Source organism: Odontesthes bonariensis, chromosome 16 (assembly GCF_027942865.1).
Source record: "Odontesthes bonariensis isolate fOdoBon6 chromosome 16, fOdoBon6.hap1, whole genome shotgun sequence".
Taxonomy (NCBI): Eukaryota; Metazoa; Chordata; class Actinopteri; order Atheriniformes; family Atherinopsidae; genus Odontesthes; species Odontesthes bonariensis.
Genome location: NC_134521.1, coordinates 4,942,628 through 4,968,095, shown reverse-complemented (window position 1 = coordinate 4,968,095; position 25,468 = coordinate 4,942,628). Strand labels below are relative to the sequence as shown.

Sequence of the window (25,468 nt, the reverse complement as noted above, 5' to 3'; positions counted from 1 at the left end):
ACAGATCTGAAACGCGGGAATATTGAAGTCCAAAGGCGTCCCTCGCTCATTCTGCGAGAATGTTTTCCGTAGCTCTTACGGTTTCCGAATAGGAAGCATCTGTTCGTAGAGGTTTTTTGGCTCTGAGAAGCCTGAGTCTCATATAATTAGCGTTGCAGCAGCTTAACTGTCAGTTAATTGAGGGAGATTAATTACCATAGAAACAAGGCTATTAGTGGCCCAGCCAGTCCTTTGCCGATTTAAAGGGACAGTTCACCACTTTAAAGGGACAGTTCGCCTCTTTAAAGGGACAGTTTGCCTCTTTGAAGAGACAGTTTGCCGCTTTAAAGGGACAGTTTGCCTCTTTGAAGAGACAGTTTGCCGCTTTAAAGGGAGAGTTCGCCTCTTTAAAGGGACAGTTCGCCTCTTTAAAGGGACAGTTCGCCTCTTTAAAGGGACAGTTTGCCTCTTTGAAGAGACAGTTTGCCGCTTTAAAGGGACAGTTCACTTCTTTAAAGGGACAGTTTGCCGCTTTAAAGGGACAGTTTGCCTCTTTGAAGAGACAGTTCACCTCTTTAAAGGGACAGTTCGCCTCTTTAAAGGGACAGTTCGCCGCTTTAAAGGGACAGTTCGCCTCTTTAAAGGAACTTGGCCTGGGCTAAAGCCAGAAAAACAGATCAAATCTCTGACTGGTTAGTCTTTAGGCAATTACGTGACACATGTTCTGCTAAGATCAAGAAAGCTAAAGCCAATTACTTCTTATCACAAACTACGCAGAATCTAAATAACCCCTCAAAGTTCTGGCAAAACAATCAAATCCATTTCTGAAAATAGTAAAGGCTTTGAGCTACCTTAATGCATTGTTAAAGGCTCTCAAAAAATCTCTGACAAAGCAAAAAAAATTATTTTATTGCCTCTGGGTTTTATTTGAGTCTCTCAACCCCACAAATTCTACGTTCAACTCTTTTCCTGCTAATTCTAATAATCAGACTCAGTCAAGACACTCCTTTAGTTTTAGTCTCATTTTAGTGACTGAGGTTCACAAAGCCCTCAGGCTCTTAGACTCAGCAAAAGCTGCAGGCCCCGATAAAATTGAGCCTTACTTTTTAAAGTTAGCGTCGGATTTTATTGCCCCTCCCTTGACTCACATTTTTAACTTGCCATTGGTCACTGACACCATACCTCTTATCTGGAAGTCTCCCCATGTCACTCCTCTGCTCAAAGGGGGCGACCCCATGATTTTAAACAATTACAGGCCCATCTCCAAACTTTCTGTCCAGGCCAAAGTTCTTGAGTCCCTTGTTAGTGATCAGCTGAAGGAATTTTTAAATGATAACAGTATTTTATCTGACTTTCAATCCGGTTTTAGAAAAAGGCACAGCTGCAGCAGCACTGAATGTTTTTAATGATTTTTATTGATTAAAAAACAGCACTGTGCAGCCCTTTTTATCGATCTGTCTAAAGCTTTTGACACTGTGGACTCCTTGGACATAGATTATATAAAGTAGGACTATCAGACCATGCCGTTGGCTGGTTTAAAAACTACCTCAGGTCGCACTTTCAGCTCACTCATTTTGACAAAAGTTGTGCCACAAGGGTCAGTTGTGGGCCTTTTGTTCATCAATAACATCAATCATAATGTATCAAATGCAAAATTTCATTCTTATGCTGATGACACAGTCATGCACACTTCTGCTTCCACACCGTTCCAAGCTCTTAGAAAGTTACAACTTGCTTTTAACACCATCCGAACAAAATTTTTACGATTTAGAATTGTAAAAGTCATGATGTTTTCTAATTCAAGGTTCAAACTTTCAAACCTGCCTTCAGTTATCCCTTCTTTTAAAAAAAACTAAAACTGAAACTAGGTTTTTTCTTTCGTATAAAATCATGTCTCTCTTTTGAATCGAGAAAGAGACTGGTTTCTGCCACATTCATGTCTGTGCTGGACCATGGTGATGTTTTGTGTATGCACGCCTCCTCTCAAAGCCTACAGTGCCTGGATACCGTGTATCATGGAGCTCTGAGGCTCATCACCAATTTTAAATCTTACACATCAATGTTTGCTGTATGCTCGTGTTGGATGGTCTTCTTTGTCTGCTCGTAGACTTAATCAGTGGCATGTTTTGATTTATAAGTCTATTCTGGGTCTGCTCCATCCTACCTTCTGACCTACATCAGTCAGAGGAGCACAGAAGCCTATAATAACCTTCGTTCTCAGGATCTTTTTTTACTGTCTGTAAAAAGGCATTCAGGTTTGCTGCTCCATTTACTTGTAATAATTTACAAACAGACCTGAAACTTAAAAATATGGTTTCACTGGACTCTTTTAAGAGGTTGTTGAGCGACTTGGAGGCGGATGCATCTAGTTGCAGGTCTTTTAACTGATGCACAAAATTTTATTTCATGAGCAATTGTAATTTTTTTTTGTGTATGTGTTTGTCAGAAACTGTTCAATGTACTGCTGCCCATCTTGCCCAGGACACTTGAAAAAGAGATTTTCAATCTCAATGAGGTTTTTTCCTGGTTAAATTAAGGTTAAATAAAATTAAAAAAGCTGATACTCAGGAACAATGTTTATCTGACATTAGCACATAGCAACAATTGTTTAGCTTTGTGCTAATGTTGTCAAGCGGAAGGTTAATATGTGTGTGTAAAAGAATGCAGGCAGATAAAGATTCTAGAAACCATTTCAAGTCATGAAGGGCATATTCTCATGGACAATCTTTGTAGATATACAATTTTGGTAAACAGGGATTACATTTTTGGGGGTTTTAATGATAGTCTGGGAAAAGAATCATACAAAAACAATGTGTAAAAGGAACAGTTGTGTTACCTTCAGAGAGAATGGGGCTGTTTTCTGCTGCTTCCAGTCTTTACCACAGAATGGATATAAAGGATGTAGTCACCAAGATGTCAGTTTTGAAACGTTCATCTTTTGCATTTGGTTGTCGCCATCTTGGTATTTTGGTGTGAGAAGTAATCTTGTTTGGATAAGGAGCATTACCCATAATCCATGTTTACATGGAAATTAAGTGTATTACTAATTGTCTCCCCCCTTGGTCACCTTGGAGAAAACAACAACTTTTGTGATGTTAATTACACGTTTAACTTTCAAATAAAAGTGCCAATTAAGTGCATTAATCTTTCAACAGTCACCTATTGTTTTCTTACAAAGAATTACTCACAGCCTCACGGTGCACTGTGGTTATGTGAAACATGCCAATCCATGAAATATTTCCACATGTTTCAGTCTGTTGATTCTGATGTGTGATGAGATGATTAATGCATGTCACTAAGGCGCTTTGGTTAGGGATCTGCTAATGCCTTTCGGTCTGGTAATCATTTATTTGTGTGACTCAAAAAAAAAGAAAGTATGGAAATATTGGCTCCTTTTGCTTTTTATTAACTTAAAGGGGATGTTTGATTTTTTTTTTTTTTTAAACCTGGACCTTATTTCTGGCATAAAATGAGTTCATCTACTCACCGATAACAGTTTGGTGAAAGTCGGCATGCTTCAGATACTATTTAGATCACTCGAGATCCACGTATATCCATATAAGGGGAGTGAACCGGGAATCGATATAGCCTCTAAATAAGGCATTATCTGTCTTTATTTCACCAATACTTTAAGACAAATGAATAAATGAATGAAACGTGTACTATTGCACAGTTAGTTCAGAGCTGCCGTGATGTTGTTATTGGGGGCTATCGGGGGGCTTATGGGGGCTTTCTACACACGCTTCTAGTGGGATGACGTCATCGACGCGCACCGACTTTCACCAAACTGTTATCGGTAAGTAGATGAACGTATTTTATGCCAGAAATAAGGTCCAGGTTTAAAAAACATCAAACTTCCCTTTAATTTCCTCCCATATCCTAGTGTGTTGCTACCTTTAACAGGTAATTATATAACAGACAGATCTGATGATATCTGTGGACCTTAAATATTTCTACTCTGTTCTGTTTTTCAAACACATAAAAACTTTTCCAAAGAAAAAGCTTTCGGTCTCTTTTTACTCTAATTGAGACCTACGGTGCTATTGTTGCTGATGCCAGTTAAAATCCATGAGTATCAGGGATGTTCCTCCTAAAAAGATGATCACACAATGAAAGTTAGACATCAGATCATTGATATGTGAATCGAATTCAAAAACTATATAAACTATATATACCATTAAAGTCATGAATTTCTGTTTTACAAATTAGTTCATTCTAGATGGAAATGACAAAAAAGTGTGTCGGATATGTTGCTATGTTGCTATGTTTTAAACATTTTCATGTTTTTTTTTCTACACTTATAAAAAATGTACTTTCCAAATTTCTTTAACCCTTTCTCTACAATTACTGAGAAAGCCTTTATTTGCTATCATAGCAGTTAATATAGCTAATTAGCTTTTTGCATGTTTTCTCTGGGACTTTACAAAACGCTTGTTAACTTTCTTTTACTACCATCTTCAAGTTTTTGAGGATAGATGGCTTTGTTACCATCTCTCTTGTCTTATGTTGGATGGGATTCAGGTCTGGACTCTCGATGGGCAACTCCAAAATTTTCCTTACAACTTTGGCTGCATACATCCCAATCATTTGCTTTCTTGTAGATCCAGTGCTAACCCGAGACCCAGGAACTCACAATAATCCTCTTTTCCAAGTATTTTCCAAGTTTCAAGAATTTGACAAATCTGAAAATACTCTGGTATCAACCAGGGGACAGACTCCTGCAGACACAAAGCTGGCTTTTCTCTAAAGCTCATCTCGATGAATAAGAAAGTTTTCAGTCATCACTTGAGTGCTGGTGAGATGAAAGTTGACTTTTTAAAATCAGGCAGGTGCTTTCATTTTGGGAGAGAAGCATCTTTCCTAAAAAACAGTTGATACAGTCCAACAGGGTGACGGGAATGTGGGATATTTTATGTATGTTTTTGTTTTTTTTCAGCCTGTCTATGTCAAAGACGACTACATTAGAATTCTTGAAGAAGAGTTTTTTAGGCAGTCTGAAGAAAACGTTTGGCTCTGGGCTGCATTAGACCTCACAATGAGACAGAGATAGCATTCAGCAATGTGGTTGACAGAAACCTGTAAAAAAAAAATGTATCTAGTTATTTATTTATTTTATTATAGGTTTTCTACGTCCCATTATCGTCATTGTGAATGCTTCCAGTCATGATTATTGTGTGATGAAATGCTGATATCATGAGAGAAATGAGGTTTGATATGAAATTAAAGGTGCCCTTACAACATTATTCTTGTAAATTGATTCTTGAAATGAAAAGAAGATAAGACTAGTTTGTTTTGTACATAACTGCAGTCGTTTCCTTTTTGGACAAAGAGCAAAATGTCCTAATATAAGTGTCTCAAATTACTATTACTAAGGATAAGATAAGCCACAACCTCGCCATCATTAGTCAGAAGTTTTAAAATATCTTTTTTCACTTGAAGGCCAATATTATTTATCAAAATTTATTTATTATGCTTGATAACTTATTCATCTATTCAATTAGACATTTTGGGCCTAAAATGTGACTCTTTTAAACATTTTTAAAGATGTTGTTTTTAAAATTTGTTTGTTTAGAACTGCTTGCATGTCTGTGAAATATGGAAATGTGTTTGTTTTTCTTTTTTTCTGGTTGCACAGATTTTATTCTTCTGTTCTGAAAAATAATTGAATAAATTATTTTTCTTTGTAAATGCTTTGTTTATGTCAGTCTGTTATTAAATTGAGTTCTCTAAGAGCTGAACAGCAGAGCAGCTTACAGACCTGAACACACCTGAAGGCGGCTGATGTTTCATGTTGTCTCTACATTTTCTTTGCTGCCTTTCACAGCAGTGTGTAAACGTTGCATTCTGTTGCATTTACTGTAAGCCTCGTAAACAGGTGAAAGTACTTAATAACTTTTTCTGCTCCTGTTCTATCATTCCCATCCAGTTCCACATTTTGTTATAATGTACAGCTAGTTTTTATCTGCACCTGTTAAGTTCTAACACTAAAACAAAGATAATCAATGAAAACACCCCCTGCCTGCTTCTGTGAACCCGTGTCTGTTTCCTCCCTCCGCAGCTGCAGCATCGCCTGGAAGCCGAACATCAGCGCCTGGCCGAGGAGGAGCAGCTGCGGAATCAGATGACTGTTCGCCGGGCCAAAGCGGAGGCTGAGAGGAAGCACCAGGGGCGGCTGATCCAGCTGGCCCAGCAGCAGGAGGAGAGGCAAAGGGAGGTAAAGGAGGAGGCAAGAAAGAAGAAGGAGCTGCTGGAGCAGATGGAGAGGGACAGGGAGCAGCCCGTCGACCACTCCGACATGGTGGACCGTATGTTTGGTTTCCTCGGGGACTCTGGGCCATTACCAAATCAGGACGGACAAGCACCTGCTGGTTTTGAGGTTTGTATTTATAGTTTTTCTAGTCGAGTGAAGCCGGTTGACTAAGTGTTCTAGTTGACCACATTTTTGAGTTTTTCAATAGTATTTGTAGCATTTTGTAGTAAATGGAAGCTTAAAAGCAGTAAATATTCAGACTAAAGTATCACAGCAACTATGGGATGTGTAGTGGCGATTGTTTGTCAAACCAAACATCCTATAAGTTGAAACGTGCCTCTACTGAACTGGGGTTGGGTTTCGTACGCAGGCAAAAAAAGAAGTCCAATGTCCAATACCTGAAGATTGCGTTTTGACGGTTTATTTTTCCAGCTGGCAAGCAAATAATACAGATACAACTTTCCTTTGTTCTCTGCTGCTTCTCCTGCTCTGGTAAAAAACCATAGGCCCCATCCCAATCCATCCTGGTCCTATACCAGTCCCTCTATTTATAGGGAATGGACCCACAGTTCTTCCTGCCTAACTTAAAACAAAGAAACAAAAAAACAAACAATTATTAATCTACAAATAAACTCTGTAAATAACCCCCCAAAATATAAAGCAACCCGAGAATAAATTTGAACAAAATTCAAAGTAATGAAGATGAGGAATAAATAGCTCCAACATGATGGTTGTGCATGAAATTTTCAACAGATTTTCACAATCTCCAGAGGACAAACTCCAACAGATCTGATCACCAAATGAGGTGGACTTTTGGTTGTGAACGCCTTGGGAACCAGATAGATCTGAGAGTCTGTAACTTTTATATTCTCGGGCAGAATGGTTCCAGCCTTCATCCTGTTCAAACAGATTTGAACCCAGGCCTCTCTGGGCTGGACAATTCCAACAGCCTTTGTAACATGGGGCAGGTTTAAATGGACGAAGTAAGAAGTTGAAATCTCCAAGTTTCACGGCAACCGGAATACCCCATCCGCAAAAATAACGATATCTACGTCACTCTTAAGCCCAATTCGCACGGGATAAGCATTACCTATGGACCCCCCGTAATTCGGAATAATTGCGGAGAATGTCTGAGTTCTTAGTCCTGTGCGAATGCGCCATGTCCGTGATTTGTGGGGTAATAATTCCGCCGCGAATTACCTACTGTATTTCGGCGAAACACAGACGTCCTGTGGTAATTTAAGTCCCGTCTGAACGCACACCTGTGTGTTCAACCTAAGTGTACAACCAGGTACAATGGGGCAAAACAGGAAGTTACGACAATTAGCCTACGGAATATTCGCTCATGATGTCTGTGATTTCAGTAAATTACAGACTTTTGCTTGTCCCGTGTCCGAATGCGCCACAAAAAATTACAGAGGTGCGGGGGTAGTTGCGAATTACCAGTGATCCATAGGTAATACTTATCCCGTGCGAATTGGGCTTTAGTTGTAGTTGTTGCCTGGAGCTTATCAGCAAATTGTGTCAGGACTGTTGAACTTGTCATATCCTTTAAACATAAGCATGTTAGCATCCTAATTTTAGCTTTGAGCAAAGCCTAAAGCAGCATCACAGATATGGTAGCATAGCTTTACTTCATACTCCAAATCTGTAATACAAGGTGATTCCAAGCAGGTTTTTAGTCGTATTACTAGTCAACAAAAGATTCAGCTTTAGATGTACTCTCATCTATCACACTGCGGTGTATAAGAGGACCAAAATGCACACAACACACAGAAGCAGAGTGGTAGGAAAAAAATGAAACAGATTCAGATAATCCCAACAATTCAAGCAAAAGAGTAAACAAAAGATGCTGCTTAGGCAAAGTCCAACCATTCATCCAGTGGTTGGACAAAAACAAAGTAATTCCAAAACTAAGTCGGTAGGTTAAGGGGAAAAGAAAAAAGAAGAGTGATCGGAGAAAAACCACAAGTTTATAAAACAACTGAGGATGATCAGAGAAAGGGAAACAGGTTACCAAACTGCAAACAAGGAGTGGATGATATGAGTCCCAAGTGGGGGGCAGGAGACACTGACTCAGAGGATTCTTAAGGGTAAAAATAATGAAATAAGTAAGATCCTGAGTAAATCTCTTTTGAAAAAAATGTTCTTTAAGTTCACAATGATAAATGGGAGCAGCTTTCCAAAGCTCTGCCATTACATTGTAATATATATATATATATAATAGTAAATATTCTTGATATGTTTGTCATTGATTGACTTTAGATATGGTATAATATGACAGTGAGTACAATGGATCAAAAACGCAACAGAGGTATTGTTTTTTTTACAATAGATGAACTCTGCGAGAGGCTTTCAAACAGAGAACTTTAACATTTTCTCATCATGGTGTTTACAATTAGTTTCCCATTTATACATCAAGCTTTCTGGCCCCTCAATAGGTTTGAATAACATTCACCCTCCTTTCAGCCCTAGTATGGTCTCTGATAACTCTGAGAGAAGTGGTCTCACATCTGTGTGTTTCCTTAGGACCTGGAAAAGACTCCCTCTGGTGAGGAAGCAGAGGAGGAAGTGCTGAACCAAGCTCCGCCGTTACCCGAAGAGGAAGAGGAAGATTTGTCTGAGCACAAATTCTCCAAGTTTGCTGCCACCTACTTCCAGGGTGTTTCCACTCACACCTACATCAGACGACCTCTGAAACAACCTCTGCTTTTTCATGAGGACGAAGGAGACCAGCTGGTGAGACTTACCTTTGCTCTCAAATACATATCACATGTGTTTGTGACACATAACATATAACTTTTTTTTTCTCTTTAAAAAAAAAAAATGTTTCTCTTTGTTCCAGCGTGGAACATTTGGAGAAAATGTATTGACAAAAATATATGTTTCTATTAGTGTACAATAGTTTTCATGACATTAGAATATATACAATATATATACCATATATACTGTATATCCAAACATGCTGTACGCACCTCCTTGACGTTGTACTGTCGTGTTTGTTCAGTGGCTCAGAAGGATCAAACCCAACACTGAATCTACAAAAGTCCTTTGGTGTTTTTAACAGCCACCGTAGTTTGGGATTTGGGGTTTAAGTTGGCTGCAATTTACAATCTTTGTCGCTAAATGTCACCACACCTCACACACTGGATGTTAATGGACAAAAATGTGAGAAGTGTTTCTAAACACACTTTTGTGTGTACAATATTTCCCCTATAGATGTTGCGCTCTTCCTGTTTTGTTTTTTTTTGCAGTAAAAGTATGATTCAATTTGATCCCTTGACAGTAGGGATGGGAATTGATAAGATTTTTACAATTCCAATTCCATTTTCGATTCTGCTTAACGATTTGGTTCTTTATCGGTTCCCTTATCGATTCTCATTTGGAGAAAAGGGACAACAAACCGGTCGATTAGCATCAACTTTGTTTAGTTTAGAAGTAACACGAGGTGAGGTCCACATTGGTCTATCCTGGCCTGGGTAATTTAACGCTTCCCTGCTCTGGTGAAAGGAGAAGCTGGAGGTAGATGTGAACTGGGGGTAGTACCACCAGCCTCTGGCTCTGAGCCAGTCAGGCTCTGTCTCTCATGATTTCATCTAAATGTAATGCCTGAGAAGGCATTCATTTAACCTTAACCGTTACTAACAGCAGCTTTTACAATGAGGCAAATGGCGCTAACATGATAGGCAGTGTTTGTTAGTTAGTTACCTGCAGTGTTAGCCGAGGACATGCTAACGTTGCTAACGTTGCTGGGTTCAGATTCACCAACGTTAGTCCGGAGCAGATCGAAAACGCGACATTCATTCATAGTTATTGCATGTTGGTTGCATGTTTCCTCCCATTGGTGAAATATTCACTTTTTTAGGGATGTGTAATCAAACTTTCGAGCGTTTGTACCGCTTGGGCGCCATGTTTACTGTTGGCTGCTGGCTGCGCTGGACTCGCCACGCAACGTTGCGTGGTGACGTCATTCGCGCCCACTGGAATAGATAAGGGAATTGTTGCAAAAATCGCCAAACGATTCCAAGGAATTGAAACACTGGGAACCGGTTCTCAACAAGAACCGGTTTTCGATTCCCATCCCTACTTGAAAGACAGTATGACTTATAAAGTTAAGCCAAAAAAGGCTGCAGATCTATTATTATTGTGCCTTTTGTGTTCAGTTAATATAACCCAACAGCTTACAGAAAGCATCAAATAGTTGTCCTTGTTGCTAAAATAAACATCCGCTTCCATCTTCCAGGCAGCGCTAGCCGTGTGGATCACTGTGTTGAGATTCATGGGAGACCTTCCGGAGCCCAAATGTCAGATGGTCATCAACGATGGCAGCGAAAAGATCCCCGTCATGACCAAGATCTACGAAACCCTCGGAAAGAGGACATACAAGAGGGAGCTGCAGGAGCTGCAGGTGGAAGGAGAGGTGAGATAATGCTGGTCAGTGTTGAGCAGTACTGATTCCTCAGGTCTGTGAGGTTGTTTTCAAGCGCACTGAATGTCCTCTGATTCTTGTGTCTGCAGAACAGCTCCATAGACACTCAGAAAAGGAACAGCGTTAGGCATAAACTTGTGTCTCTCACCCTGAAGAGGAAATCCAAGATCACAGAGGAGGTGAGACTCATATGAGCTACTACTTTTAGAGTAACACTGACAAAAGCAAAAGCTTTTATATTTGATCCATCTCGTTTCTTCTTATGTGCTCTCTTTTTTTTTTTAACCTATTGCAGAGTTGAGAAGTAGCTAGTTATAAAATTGCATCGAGGCCGAAACCTGCACAAACCAGTCAAATAAGTCATTTATTTGGACGTCTTTTTTTGGCCAGCCATCAAGTGACATTTATCCTTCTTCCCTCGTTAGAAGTCCTCCGACTTAAGCGAGGACATAAAGTCAAATTTTTAAAAGGTTTCCAAGGTGCCACGAACAAGAATCAGAAATTCCTCACTTTGTCATATATGGCAGGTCGCCAGGCGGCTGACAGAGGGGAGTGAGTACGGCCTTCAGGGGAACAGCATGCTGGAGGACAGACCCACCTCCAACCTGGAGAAGCTTCACTTCATCATTGGAAATGGTATCCTGCGACCGGCCCTCAGGTTTGTTTGTTTGTTTGTTTGTTTGTTTGTTTGTTTGTTTTATTCAGTCACACAGTATACAACAAATGTGTTCAGTACAATCACAGCATTTTTTAAGTGACTGAAAAGACACAGGCTGAAGCGTAATGCTTATATTTAAGCATGTCCTGTTGAACAAAATTAAGCTATAACCTATATCTTTACAAATACTAAAGTAAGAAGAAAAATAATAGTAAAAAGACAAAAGACAAAAAACAAAAAACAGAATTGCATCCAATAAAGTCAAAAATAGAAGAATAATGGAGCAAAATCATAAATAAACACAAAATCCTTCACAAATTATAAATACTTGTAGCCCTCAAAAATTGCTTTAGAAATCATCCTTTTGAAACCAAAAAAGTACTACAATTTCTTACATTTATATTAGCATCATTCCATAATGAAACCCCAACAACAGATATGCATCTCCTTTTCATGTCTTTTTTGGCCTTTGGTACTGTAAATTTGCATATGTCTCTTAAATCATACTTTGTTTCTTGAGCTGAGAAAAACCTTTGTATGCTGTCTGGGAGTAACTTTGATTTAGCTCTATACATTATTTGCATTATTTTGTAATATAACAGATCATTGAATTTCATAACATGTGATTTCATAAACAGTATGTGCATAGTAATCAACCTTATTAATAATCCGTATGGCTCGTTTCTGTAAGAGAACTATTGCGTTAACAGTTGTTTTATATGTCGAGCCCCAGACTTCCACACAGTATGATGTGTAAGGAAGTATAAGTGAGCAATAAATAATATGTAAGGCCTTATAATTTAATATGTTTCTTGATTTGTACAGAATTGCTATTGTCTTTGAAATCTTTCCTTTGATGTAATTAACATGTTGTTTCCATGTTAATTAATGGTCAATAACCACCCCTAAAAATTTTATCTCTGTCACTCTTTCAATTTCAGCATCACACATTTTTAATTTCATGTCCTTGTCAAATTCTTTTCGATGTCCAAAGACCATAAATGATGATGAGCAGTGATTAGTTTTTTCTGTAACTAGCTGCTGTGAAACATTAAGACACTGTAAAGCTTTCCAAGTTGCAACATGAAGCTGCAGTTTGATTTTTTTTTTGGACAAAGGAAATCCTGCTTTCTTCAGATGAACGACATCATGAATACAGAGTTTGTTCTGAGGATGGTGACAGGAAAATTCATAAATTCATTAAAAGTGGATGGATTTATCTGTTTGGAAGCAGGATATTTAATAAAAAACAATCTTAAAACAGAAAACAATGAAAGGATGTGGACTTTAGGCTCATGCAGCAGGAGGGAGGAATGCTGAAACTCTGATTGTGGATCTTCCTCTTATGCAACCAAGCAAAGATCGACTTAACAAACAAAAAAGAATCTGTCTCCAATTTACAGTCAAATCCAAAAAGGAAATCAGTCGTGAAGTTTTTAATCAGTTTTGATTTCTGTGAGCACACAGTTTCCAAATTATCAACAATTTACTAGTTTAAAATTGATCTAAGAGTATAAAATTTGAATTGTTAGTCTTGTTTTGCTTGTTTTTTTTTTTTTTTACTCAGCTGGTTCTCAATACTCTCATAATATAATTTCCAGTTCCAGCAGGCATCTAAAATTTGCTGTACCTCAGAAGCAAGACTGTCTGAATGAAAGTGTTGCCCCGTAACTGTAAATACACAACGTGTTATAAAAGGTTTATAAAAGTTATTGCAGTTTCTTAAAGGAGCTTTTATCTGAAGTTCAACGCTGTTTGATGTTCAGTATTATGTTGTTGTTCAGATTGGATGTATCTTTATTATCCCCAGAGGCGCAATTTGTTGTACAGGAAAAAATGGTATTCATAACAGACATGTATTCACACATGACATGAAGGCTCATGCGCTAGTGGACAATACCAAATAATTACACCTAAAAACAGAAACCATGTTATCATTCCAAAATGATTGAAATTTTAAAAGAAAAATGGAAATTGGCTCTGTGATTTATGATAATGGAAAGAGAGTGTGTTCCATTTTTTTCCTAAAAATCAATGATCATCTCTTTAGATTTGCTTATATTAATGTCTAAAAAGTTTAAATATGCCACCACAGTGCCGTGGTCTATGTCATCAGAATTTAGAAGTGACAGAAGTGACAGAATTATCAGCGAACTTCAGATATGATGCCCAGGATATTGATACATGTTGGTGTACAAAACAAACAAAAGTGGAGAGGGGGCGGCAGTCAAAAAAATAAAAAAAAAATCCATCAGCCAACATAAAATTCCTAATTTAATGCTATGTGTGCTCCTTAACCTTCCTATGTGGCTGGATACAGTTAAAAGAGAAAGACAAATCAATAAAAAACAATCATAATCAACACCCCGACAAGATCTTTGAGCAAACAATGTAACCATGACAATCTTTTCAAAGGCCTTCATAATAGTGGGTGGAACTGCTACAGGCCTATAGCAATTGAGCTGTTTAGTTTTAACTTTGGCCACAGGAAAAATTACAGAGTTTGTCCATAGCCGAGGGACCCTATGAAGGTGGAGTGAGTGCCTGAAAATAAAACAGATGGTCGGCACAGTTTTTGATGACACAATCACAAATGAGAGCCAGGACTTTTTCCCTCCATCACGCCCCCCAAAGAACCATGCGACCACGCCCTTACCCACAATGCTGCCCAGGCACCACTTCCTTGAGGTGCAGTTCAGTATATGCAGTAACAAAATGGGCGGTACTATAAACATGCTTCTAGGGGTTTGTGGAGAATAAATGTGTTCTGTAAACATCATGACAGCCTGTTAGGTCTTCTGGCCTGAATTTGCTGCTAAAGGTGAAAATATGTCTTGATTTAGACATAAAGTTTATTCCAACCCTAATTCAATGAATAAACCAAATGAAGACAAAGAAGAATGTTATTCGTCTTTTCAAACAGATCCAGATATCCCTAAAGAATCATTGTAATATGTCTCTTTGTTAAAGGTCATCTCACTGCAGAAAACTGTACTTTGCTTAGATGTACCATACAATGATGGAGCATCTTTTTGGCATCATGAATATTTATCCAAAATGTCACGCTGAGTAAAGTCGATTGACCCTGTTGAACAGTATTTTGCTGCATTTTATTTGTGCATTTGTTTTTTTCTATAAGCTGTTTTTCTGTGTCTCAGGGATGAGATCTACTGTCAGATCTGCAAACAGCTCAGCCAGAACCCGTCCAAAAGCAGCCACGCCCGTGGATGGATCCTGCTGTCCCTCTGTGTGGGCTGCTTCTCCCCCTCAGAGAAGTTTGTCAAAGTAAGAAACTCACGTCTGAAGTCAAACACTGACCCCTCAGTTACTGCAACTCAAATATGTGAAAAGGTTTCACACGCTGATGTTTCCTCCAACTAACTCCAAACAGACAAAAATGTGCAGTTATCACAGACACAGAGGCGCACCTTGTCAACAGGCAACTGCTTGGAGACCCGAGCCACTAGGGGGCCCCCGAGAGCTGATTGTCTAGTTACTTTATAAACTGTCTCAAACAGTGGCGAACGTTCGTGGTGAACATGTTTTCTTTGAACAGTTAAATGTAAATGATTTAGTCAAAGGTTGTCAAGTTAACATGCCATTCTATAATTCCATAATTGCATTGTTGACTTCGTCAAACTCACGTCAAGTTCCACTGTAGGCTATGTTCGAGGAGAACTAGCCCCTCAGAGTGTTTGTGATTGTTGGCAACGTTCGCCGGAAATTCAAGGCTAGTGGAAAATAAAAACCATCCTTATGAAATCGATATCATGAACAGCTCTACTTGTCACAAAGAATCTTTAAATGAACACAATTATTATTGGATGGCCAGCTACACCCGGTAGATAAATAGCAACAGGCGAATATCAAGTGCCAACGTAGACAACCTATCAAGGATCATAGAGCACTACGCGACTGCATATCAAAATTCCGATTGGATTCGATGTTGATTGATTGACATTGGCTTTGCTTTGATTTTTTTGCTTGGAGCCCCCACATATTCTAGAATCGCCACTGCACAGACACAAACTCCTTTTCTGCCTTTTTGCTCTTGTTTTTTACGCTCTAAACCCTGCAACGCGTCACTACCATGTTTGTCACTTCCGTGGCACTCGCCACTTGTTCGTATTCTGTAGAGCGTGCAGAGAACAGACTAAACAAGATTTGGGCTACACAAGTAGTAATAAAATGGAGTCACATTTCTCATAGTGATATACAGTTGTTACGGGTATTTCAGTCACGAGTGGACAGCTGTATGTGTAGGAGTGAAATCACAAAAGATACATTCAAATTCTTAGACCAGGAGGTGGTCTGAGATAACCACCTTCTGATAACAATTTGAAAACAAATATGTACTGGGCCACACTGAAGGACCACCTGCTCACCAGACATGTCTCCACGCAGGCACTGGCCTTTCTGCTAAAGTTTTTGTTCGCAGGCTCTGTGTAAAGTGAAATGTAAACACACAGGAAACTAAACGAGCAACTGTTGTACTGTGGTACCAGTTATCTCTGAGTGGAGGTTTGGGATTTGTGGGGCTGCCAACACAAAGAAAGCCTGGCTGTGCTGAGCTTGTTTTATAATGCACCTCTTAGGTGAAAACTAAGAAAAAAATGCTTAAAGGTAACAGCAATGAACAAACAAGAAATAAGACGTTTTAAATGTCATTTTCAGAAGTGATTGAAATTATTGAAGTTTATAAACTGCATTAAGGCTGAATGACGCAGTTATGAAAAGTCTCACTGCGGTGACATGAAGAAAAAGTCAATTCATCATCAGTCCAACATTCAAAAGCAGTTTTTAAAAGCAAAAATGAATTAAACACAAAATATAGATTAAGTAAGATTATATGAGATATGATAAGTAGTTTGTCCTTCTTTTTTTTGGACACGTTATCTGTTCAAATACAATCAGTGATATACACCAGACTGATTTATAAACCAAAAATGTTCAAATTCACCAAATAAGCAGCAGAGCAGTATCAGCCTCCAACACTGACAGACCTCTTGGATCACTTCCTCACAGATTAAGTGAAGTTCTGGGTTTTATGCAGTTGTTAATTGAATTAAATATTGTTTGTATTTTTACTTTTGTTCAAACTAAACCTCGCCACCTCGATCTTTATTAGGTTTGTAACAGTTTGTCTGTTTTCATTTCTGTGTGAAATTCTAAAGACATTTTAAATAATGATCAATTTAGCACATGAAGGTTTGTCTGGGGATAGTACATTTGTACGTGGACAATATGATGATGTCTTCAGATGTTTTTAACGGTTATGTAGTGTTAGCCAAAATTTGAAAGAATAAAACATCAAATCTTGGCCTTTTTGCAGTTTTTTTCCTATGATTTTTTTTATTTAGCTTTTTTTTCTCGTCTCTTTCTGCTCTATTGTCAGTCTTTACGGACGTTTTTGATCAACGGTCCTCCTGGTTACGCTCCCTACTGCGAGGAAAGGCTGAGAAGGACATTTGTCAACCGCACACGGACACAGCCGCCATCCTGGTTGGAGCTGCAGGTACAGAGCATCGTGCATTCTGTGCAAAAACCTTAAATCCAAGATACTGATGAAAAGTAGCTAATTTCACTTTTTTTTTGTTGGATATCATTCCCTTATTACATAAATCTTGGTTGGTACAAGTTTACAAGTTACAGCTGTAATACTGGACTGAATAGATGTGTTCATTTCATGATGTTTCAAACAGCACATTCAGACATTTAGAGATTATCACTATTAGCTGCAACAGATAAGGCGTTCATCAAGGCAGGTGTCAGTTTTTAAAGTGGCTCAAATTAAACTAAATTTAAATAATCTCTACATCTTACTACTGTGTTAAATACCAGAAATGTCTACCCTAAGAGAGAGTTCAGTAAAACATGATATTATCAATAATGACACATGATTTCTATTAGTTTAAAAAAAAAATGTAAATAATTGATGGCCATCCAAATAAGGCTGTTAAAGGTCTTAAATTTTATCTCGGAGTATACTGTTCATTTGTATATTGCAGAAACAGATTTTGTGAGTTTAATAAAATGCCAAGTTAGATCTTAAGATCAAAACGTAGATCTTTGAATGGTGTTTTTTTTAGATGTAAATCAAAAGAACAAAATTCTACTTCATTCGAGAGTTGTGGGTCTCTTTGTTTCAGTTACCTTTTATCTCCTTATATGTAGGTTATCCCCTTCTGTTTCCCTGTTTGCAGTGGAATGGATCGTTCTGGTCGAAAATGTATTGGATAAAGTTTAAAGAAAAAAAAATTGATTTCTCTAGATTACTTAAAATTCAAGTGAACAATGTATGGCTTCTAATGACACCAGGATGTATTGCGGTAGAACATTTTAACTTTGAAGTTCTGGAACTAGAATCTGATTTGTTTCGTCTTCAGGCCACCAAATCTAAGAAGCCCATCATGCTGCCGGTGACGTTCATGGACGGCACCACAAAGACCCTCCTGGCGGACTCTGCCACCACAGCCAGTGAGCTCTGCAATGCGCTGGCAGATAAGATCAACCTGAGGGATCGCTTTGGCTTCTCGCTGTACATTGCTCTGTTTGACAAGGTGCAGCCCGATCACCGTCCACTGACAGCTCTGAGTTCACTGCAGACGTGTCAGGGAAACAGTCAGATGTGAATGAGGTTTTTTCTCTTTCAGGTGTCGTCGCTGGGCAGCGGGAGCGACCATGTCATGGACGCTGTCTCCCAGTGTGAGCAGTATGCAAAGGAGCAGGGCGCCCAGGAGAGGAACGCCCCCTGGAGGCTGTTCTACAGGAAGGAGATCTTCAGCCCCTGGCACAACCCGGCTGAAGACTACGTTGCAACAAACCTTATTTACCAGCAGATAGTCCGAGGGGTGAAATTTGGAGAGTACCGCTGTGAAAGAGTAAGCAGCCAACGTTCCCATGAGGCTCCTGTGAGAGTGTGTTTGTCAAAGAGCTGACACAGAGCCTGAGGTTGGGATGTTTTAAGGAGACAACAGATTGCGTTTTTAAAGAATTTCTAGATATGTACATAGACTAAACGTCTATGAACAAGAGCCATGTGAAAAAGAAAAGAATTCATTCTAAGGTCCTCTGGTCATCTTACCGGGTCTTAAAATGAGCGAAATACAACCTTAGCTGAACAACAACAACACATATTACACAATCATTTATTTGGCTGTGGTGGGATCTTCAGAGAGTTGTCCATAAACCAATTTTGCAAACGTCATTGAACTGAGGCAAAGTTGTAAAGAAGAGTGGGCCAAAAATAGGACCGATAACACTGATAACGTCAAACAGGAAAAAAAACACCTCAACTTTTTGCTGCTTTCTACAAGCTGTTAAAGGGGAACTCCGGGGCATTTGAAGCGTGTTTCCATTGCTAGAGGTTGTCAAATACTGACAGTAGGACACAGAGAGGTGCAAATCTGCGCTCCCTGTGTGGAGATCGCTCTGTCTGCACAGCATGTCATGCGAGGCTAATACGTGGTGGCTAAGGGGCAAGCGCTAACCCTTCCACGTAAAACAACAACTTGCACACTGCAGAAACGTCACACCACTTTATAAACCATCCGACAATAAAGTCACAAGCCTTACCATCAAAACCATATGCATGGTTCTCACATTACTGGCATGAGGACGTTACAAAACAACTTTATAAACAGCATGTAACTCACCGGCTGGTTGTAGGCTCGCGCATGTGAAAGCCCAAGAGTCGATGGACGATAATCCCATATACAAAACAATTATCTTCTCTAGAAAAACTGCGTTCAAGTATTTAAAACATTACAACAATACATGCCCAGTAATATTGTTGTCCATCAAGAGACGCCAGAAACAAGTCGTGAAGACAGCAGCGACACATGTAATGTCACCTTTTAAGCTGTTATGTGGGTGTGGCACACACATATATTAATTAATTAATGGAAAAATTAAGAATATTCAAAAGGTTTCACAAACTTCAAGCTAAGCTCCAATTTCAAGCCTCTGTTAAGTCTAATGTTTACTCTGCTTTAGCTCTGTGTTTGGACTCCTTCGGCTCCTAAGGGAAATATTTGTCTCTTTAGCCAGCAGATGATACACAGTGTTCAAACAGTCCCAAACAGTTTCAGCCATCTCTTTGCTCCTGAGGATGTGCATCTTTTTGTTGTAGATATATACAATCCCAATAAAGGTCCCTTCACTGTTTTTTTTTTATATATAATTGCAGACATTAGGAACCCAAGATATTTAGTGTTTGTCTTGACAGCTTCATTAAACATGTTAATATGCATCCATTTTTTTGCATTTTAGACCTGCAACTGATTCCAAAAAACAGTAGTGACCGGAATAAATTAGTTCTTATAATGATGTAAAAGCTAAAATAGTAATATGAATTAGTACTTATTATGTGGTACAAAAGCTGCATCCATTAAAGGTTGAGTCTTTGAGGAGCAGAGATGGGCAGAGGATCTTCAGTTTGTCAACCAATGATGGGGAAAATTGAATCTGAACACTGAAATGTCATTAACTCTTTTCTTAAAAGAGAGATTCAAATGAATGTGCATATTTCTCTCTCTACAGTGCAAAAATAAATGTAAAGGACTCAAATAATCTGGAGGAATTTCTGTGAGTAAGGCGGAAGCCTAAGCTGGAAACCCATTGATCTCAGCCCCACAATGCTGCACGCTGTAAGACGCGTTTGCAGGAAGAATGGAACAAAATAACAACTGCCACACTTCAACTCCTGATATCCTCAATGCCAGGACATCTTTTAAGTGATGAATATTTTCTGATTTGGGTTTTTACAAAAATAAGAGCAACATTTGTGAGATGTGCCGTGTGTTTCAGCGCAGCCTAAATAAGGGTCAGAAGATCTAGATTTGCCCATTTTGCATCAAATACACGCAGACTGATCGGGTCTCCTCTTTAATCAAAGCTGTGCCACGTCAGAGTTTTTCTTTACTCTGTGTGTGTCTTGAAGGAGGAGGACCTAGCAGAGCTGGCCTCCCAGCAGTACTATGTGGATTATGGCTCTGAGATCCTCCAGGAGCGCCTGGTCAGCCTCATCCCATCCTACATCCCCGACAGAGAAATCACTTCAACTAAGACCACAGAGAAGTGGGCTCAGCTCATCATCAACGCCCACAAAAAGGTATCTGCTGCCGTGGCAACGAAATCCAGCACTTTTTTTGTGATTGTAGAATAGATTTTAAAAGTCTGCTGATGGTTTACAAATCCCAGAACGGTTTAGGCCCAAAATACATCTGTGATATGTTTAGAGAATATAAAGCCAGCAGAGCTCTTAGATCCAAGGACTCAGGTCAGCTGGTCCAGTCCAGAGTCCAGACTAAACATGGAGAAGCAGCATTTAGCTGTTATGCTGCAAATAAGTGGAACAAACTGCCAGTGGAGATTAAACTTTCACCAAATGGAGACATTTTTAAATCCAGGTTAAAAACATTTCTGTTCTCATGTGTCTATGCATGAAATCTGCACGCTATCTTTTAATTTATCTAGATTGTTGTTGTTTTTAAATTCATTTCAATTATTTTATTTGTTTCTCTTTATATTATTTTATGTATTTTAATGCTTCTTCCACTCCCTGCTGCAATGCTTTTGTTTTATGTGAAGCACTTTGAAATGTGCTATATGAATAATTTTGATTTGATTTGATTTGATTGTTTGGCCAGAGATAACTATTAACTTGCTGTGCAGGGATTACACAACAAAAGGAGGTTGAACACACAGAAGGTGAAGGAGGACGTGGTGGATTTTGCCCAGTTAAAGTGGCCGTTACTCTTCTCACGCTTCTACGAGGCCTTCAAATTCTCCGGTTGGTTACATAAAGTTTTGAGTGTTATCGTAAAGTATAATCCTACAACTGCCTGTGCTTGTTTTAATGGGCGTGGCACGGTCTGTTCACAGGGCCCAGTCTTCCTAAGAATGACGTCATCGTGGCGGTGAACTGGACTGGAGTTTACTTTGTGGACGAACAGGAGCAGGTCCTCCTGGAGCTGTCGTTTCCAGAGATTACAGCCGTGTCCAGCAGCAGGTAGGATGACTCTTCAAAGACTGATAGCTGCTAGAAAATAAAGACAAAATGTAGTTTTTTAAAGTTGTTTAAATAACAGCTACAGACAGGCAGAGGATTGTTTCATTTTCTAACTTTGGTGCTTCATTTAATTGGAATTTTGCATACCTTTAAGTCTGAATTTTCTGAAAATGTCCATGTTTTTGGAAATGATTACTATGGAGAGCACAATATTAAAGCTAAAATGCTGTTTTTCCAGAGGGGGTAAACTCCAGGGTCAGAGTTTTACATTGGCCACCATCAAAGGAGACGAGTACACGTTCACCTCCAACAATGCAGAGGACATCCGTGACCTGGTGGTCGCCTTCCTCGAGGGTCTGAGGAAGAGGTCCAAATATGTGGTGGGACTGCTGGACTGTCTGAACCCTGGTGAGCTTCAGTGTTAGTGTAAAAGCAAATACCGCTTTCATCAGCTGAACCGTGACCCCTTTTTCGTTGTTTTTGTCTAGGAGCAGGAATGAATTCCACCTTCCTGAGTTTCTGTAAAGGGGATCTGATCATCCTGGACGAACACGATGGAGAGCATGTGATGAACTCGGGCTGGGCTCATGGAATCAACGACAGGACCAAACAGAGGGGGGACTTCCCTGCTGACTGTGTCTACGTGCTGCCCACCATCACCAGGCCACAGTATGATATAGTGGTGAGTGGTGGCAGAAGGGTGATCAGCCTCGTCAGTCTCTACAGGCAGCTCTTTGTTTCTGGCTGGCTGGTTTCAGTCAGTGTTACAGCACAAAGCAGGTTGAGGGCGCTGTTCTTCCACTATTCAATGGAAGGATTTAATGGTGGGGCTGCACAATCGTGTGGTGGTTAGCAATGAAAGTGAGTGTTCTCCAGGGGGCTCCAGCCCTCCTGCGTCCCTAAATCAGATTAAGTGGGAATGGAAATGGATGGACAATGACAAACCTAGAAATCTTTTTCTTTTTTTCAGGAAAATATATGGTGATTTTGAATTTGAAGCCACTAACATATTGGGACTGGGCTTTATCCCTTTTTTTCCACCTCTTATTTTAATAACGCTTTGTGTTAGAAACTGAGAAGAGCAAATGTTGTCGAGACTTCTTAGTTTCAACACATGTTGTTTTTGTATGAATAAGTTTTACGAGGGAGCTGTTTCTTTGCTTTTCACCTCCAAACCTAGCCTGGCTGACGCGTCCACATCTCGATGAGATGGTGGTCTGGGAACTAGGTGTGCATTTTCTCGTATTTGAGGCGTGGTTTACGAATGCCTAGAGCCGTTTATTGGGCGCTACGAATGTCTATCAAATGGCGTCTGGTTCTTCCCATGCTGCTTTGCACACGATTCATAGCTAATTGTATCACTTATACTAGATGACGTATGTAGAGCGACAGAAATTCGACGAGGAAGAAGAAGACGCTTGCTCTTTTTTAAAAGTAAACTTGCGTTCTAAGCTACTTAAAACACTTTCTAAGGCTGCATCGAACGGTAACGTGTTGCTGCACCCCCCCCCCCCCCCCCCCCCCCCCCCCCCCGTTCTGTCATTTGTTCCCTAACTCAGGCAAATATAAGGGCGGTGGTTTCCAGGCTGACTTTGCAGTGAGAATGAAATCGTGCGCAAAGCAGCATGGGAATTCCCAGGCTACTCCAAACCATGAATATAAATTAATTCATCTAAAACACACTTATTTCCAAAAGCCACTAATCACCCTGATATCATGATATTTTGTTCTACCCCTGGAGCCACAATAGACCCATTAATGAGAAATATTCTTGGTTATTCTCAGGCTCTCATTACGATGACTCCTGATCAGAGGCGAGAATCCATCAGCTTGTCTCAGGTTAACCTTTCCGATCAGGACGACAAATCCAAGGCCTTCACACTGGAGGAGTTCTCCTACGACTACTTCAGGTGCGTCACTAAATGGTCAAAGTTCAAATACAGAAGATGTGTACGAGGAGAATGATACAAAGTGAGCGTGTGTTTCCTCTAACCCTTGCTGCATGATTTCAGGCCTCCCCCAAAGAGCACTCTGAGCAGGGTGATGATCTCTAAAGCGCGAGGGAAGGAGCGTCTGTGGAGCTGCACCAGAGAGCCTCTTAAACATCCTCTGCTGAAGAAAGTTCTGGCTCATGAGGAGCTCTCCCAGGAGGCCTGCCTGGCCTTCATAGATATCCTTTGGACCAGTTCTGTTTTTAACCCCTTAACGCCTATTGTCGCATATATGCTTTATTCATTGATTGAATGTCCATCAAGAGACGCCAGAAACAAGTCGTGAAGACAGCAGCGACACATGTAATGTCACCTTTTAAGCTGTTATGTGGGTGTGGCATACACACACATATATATGTATATATATATCTATATATATATATATAGATATATATATATGTATGTATATATGCTTCAAACCGTTTGACTCAATCAACCAGCTGAGATAGCATCTTTATTCCCCCAATGCCGGTTAGTCCATATTCACTACGGACCTAGGAACCTTTATATAAATAAATATGTAAAAAAAAAAAGGTGAATAAAAAAACATTGGGCCTCATGCAAGAACCGTCCGTACGCACAGATTTGTTCTTAAATTGTAGGAGTTTCCTAAAACAGTCCGCTATTATTCAAATCAAGGTTGCTTGACTAATGGATTGTATATTTAATTACTTTGAAGCAAACATAAATAAATATACATTATACCCCATAATGATGCTGACATTATTCTGTTTGACTTAAATTGTGCACTAATCGAAGGTTAATTTGAGTCTGTATATAACAAGGTCAATGGGAAGTGTAACCAGCGGCTGACTTGCTACTTTTGGATGCCTTAGCGCGTCAGGCTCTTGGAAGAGAGCGTGTAGATATCCTGCGGAGACAGACGAATGGCTGACATCGCTATATAGATTGCCAGGGACTGTGCTGCTGCTTGCTAGAGCCACAACTCCAAAGAGAACCACGCCGATCAAACCCAATTCCACCACACGTCCAGGTCCTCAGCACGCTTGGATTTTTGGCCACTGGAACCTTTCAGAGGGAGATTGGAGACAGATCGGGGGTGTCCCAGTCCTCTGTGAGTTGTGCGCTCCCCTTGGTCATCAAAGCTCTCATCAGTTTATCACCCATGGTACATCAGATTCCCATACACCGCTGTGCAACAAGTACAAATTAAGAGGGACTTTCATGCCGTGGCTAGACTACGAATCATAATTGGAGCACGAGACACATATACGCATCAAAGCACCCGTGCTGTTGTGGAGCGCACTGAGCTGAAGGCCAGGTGGGTGTGTCTCCATACAGCGGGGGGCAAACTGCTCTATAGCCAAGAGAAGCCATGCCATATGTGCACAATATTGCCATGAACGAGGGTCTCCTACTACCTGAACCAGCCCAGGCAGACCAGAAGGTGTGGTGCCAGAAGACGCCCCTCATGGACCACCCCATCAGAGTGCCATCATGATGAGGCAACAACTGATTGCACGGCTTTAGTTGCAGTCATCGAGCGCCTGGCCATGGCGAGACGTTTTTTTTAAGCCATTTTCATATCAAACCATTTATTTTTTTTTATTTCGGTGACATGGTATTAACAGCACTCCTAATTGCTTCCCATTTCTTCGCTTTAGCAGGTCCCGTAATTCCACTGCTGACACTGCTAAAAATGACAGATTTTCCTTTTTGGATCTCTGAAAGCAGAACTTCAGTCTCAGAGCCCGTAAAGTTGTTCTCTTTGCGCCTTGATGCCATTCTCATGACTCAACACTCAACACTTCCTGGCACAGAAGCGAGGAAGCACAGCTACTAATATGGTATAATTTAGGGCGTGGAGTATGCAAATCTACTGTCCTCGTGCACGTGAACTTAGATACGCACGGGTGGGATTCATCATTTACGCAGGTCGTTTACACACTTTTTCCGAAGTTCCGAAATGTTCTTGCATGAGGCCCATTGTTTTTTCACTGTTATATTATCGTGTTGTTGTTATCTTATTATTGACCATTATGCCTGGTGTTGCAAATAAGCAACATACCAAAATTTCTATTTATTTTTGTGCAAAAGTGAAATTAATAATATCAGCATTATTTACCATCTACTTAAAGGCTAAAACACACACAAAACATTTTTTTATATACAGCTATATAAATTTAGG

General features: G+C 39.8%; 1 protein-coding gene across 1 annotated transcript in view; it reads left to right on the top strand.

Annotated features, from left to right (window-relative positions):
* Nucleotides 1–25,468, top strand: part of LOC142402017 (unconventional myosin-VIIa-like) — a 72,362-nt gene that overhangs the window by 34,677 nt on the left and 12,217 nt on the right. The window contains exons 21-36 of the mRNA XM_075487460.1: nt 6,038–6,355; nt 8,759–8,968; nt 10,473–10,649; nt 10,748–10,837; nt 11,186–11,316; nt 14,475–14,601; nt 16,712–16,831; nt 17,703–17,876; nt 17,970–18,197; nt 20,258–20,428; nt 20,992–21,109; nt 21,202–21,328; nt 21,567–21,736; nt 21,817–22,010; nt 23,114–23,238; nt 23,341–23,498. Coding sequence (XP_075343575.1) covers nt 6,038–6,355; nt 8,759–8,968; nt 10,473–10,649; nt 10,748–10,837; nt 11,186–11,316; nt 14,475–14,601; nt 16,712–16,831; nt 17,703–17,876; nt 17,970–18,197; nt 20,258–20,428; nt 20,992–21,109; nt 21,202–21,328; nt 21,567–21,736; nt 21,817–22,010; nt 23,114–23,238; nt 23,341–23,498 — 2,638 coding nt within the window. The remainder of the gene's footprint in view (nt 1–6,037; nt 6,356–8,758; nt 8,969–10,472; nt 10,650–10,747; nt 10,838–11,185; nt 11,317–14,474; nt 14,602–16,711; nt 16,832–17,702; nt 17,877–17,969; nt 18,198–20,257; nt 20,429–20,991; nt 21,110–21,201; nt 21,329–21,566; nt 21,737–21,816; nt 22,011–23,113; nt 23,239–23,340; nt 23,499–25,468) is intronic.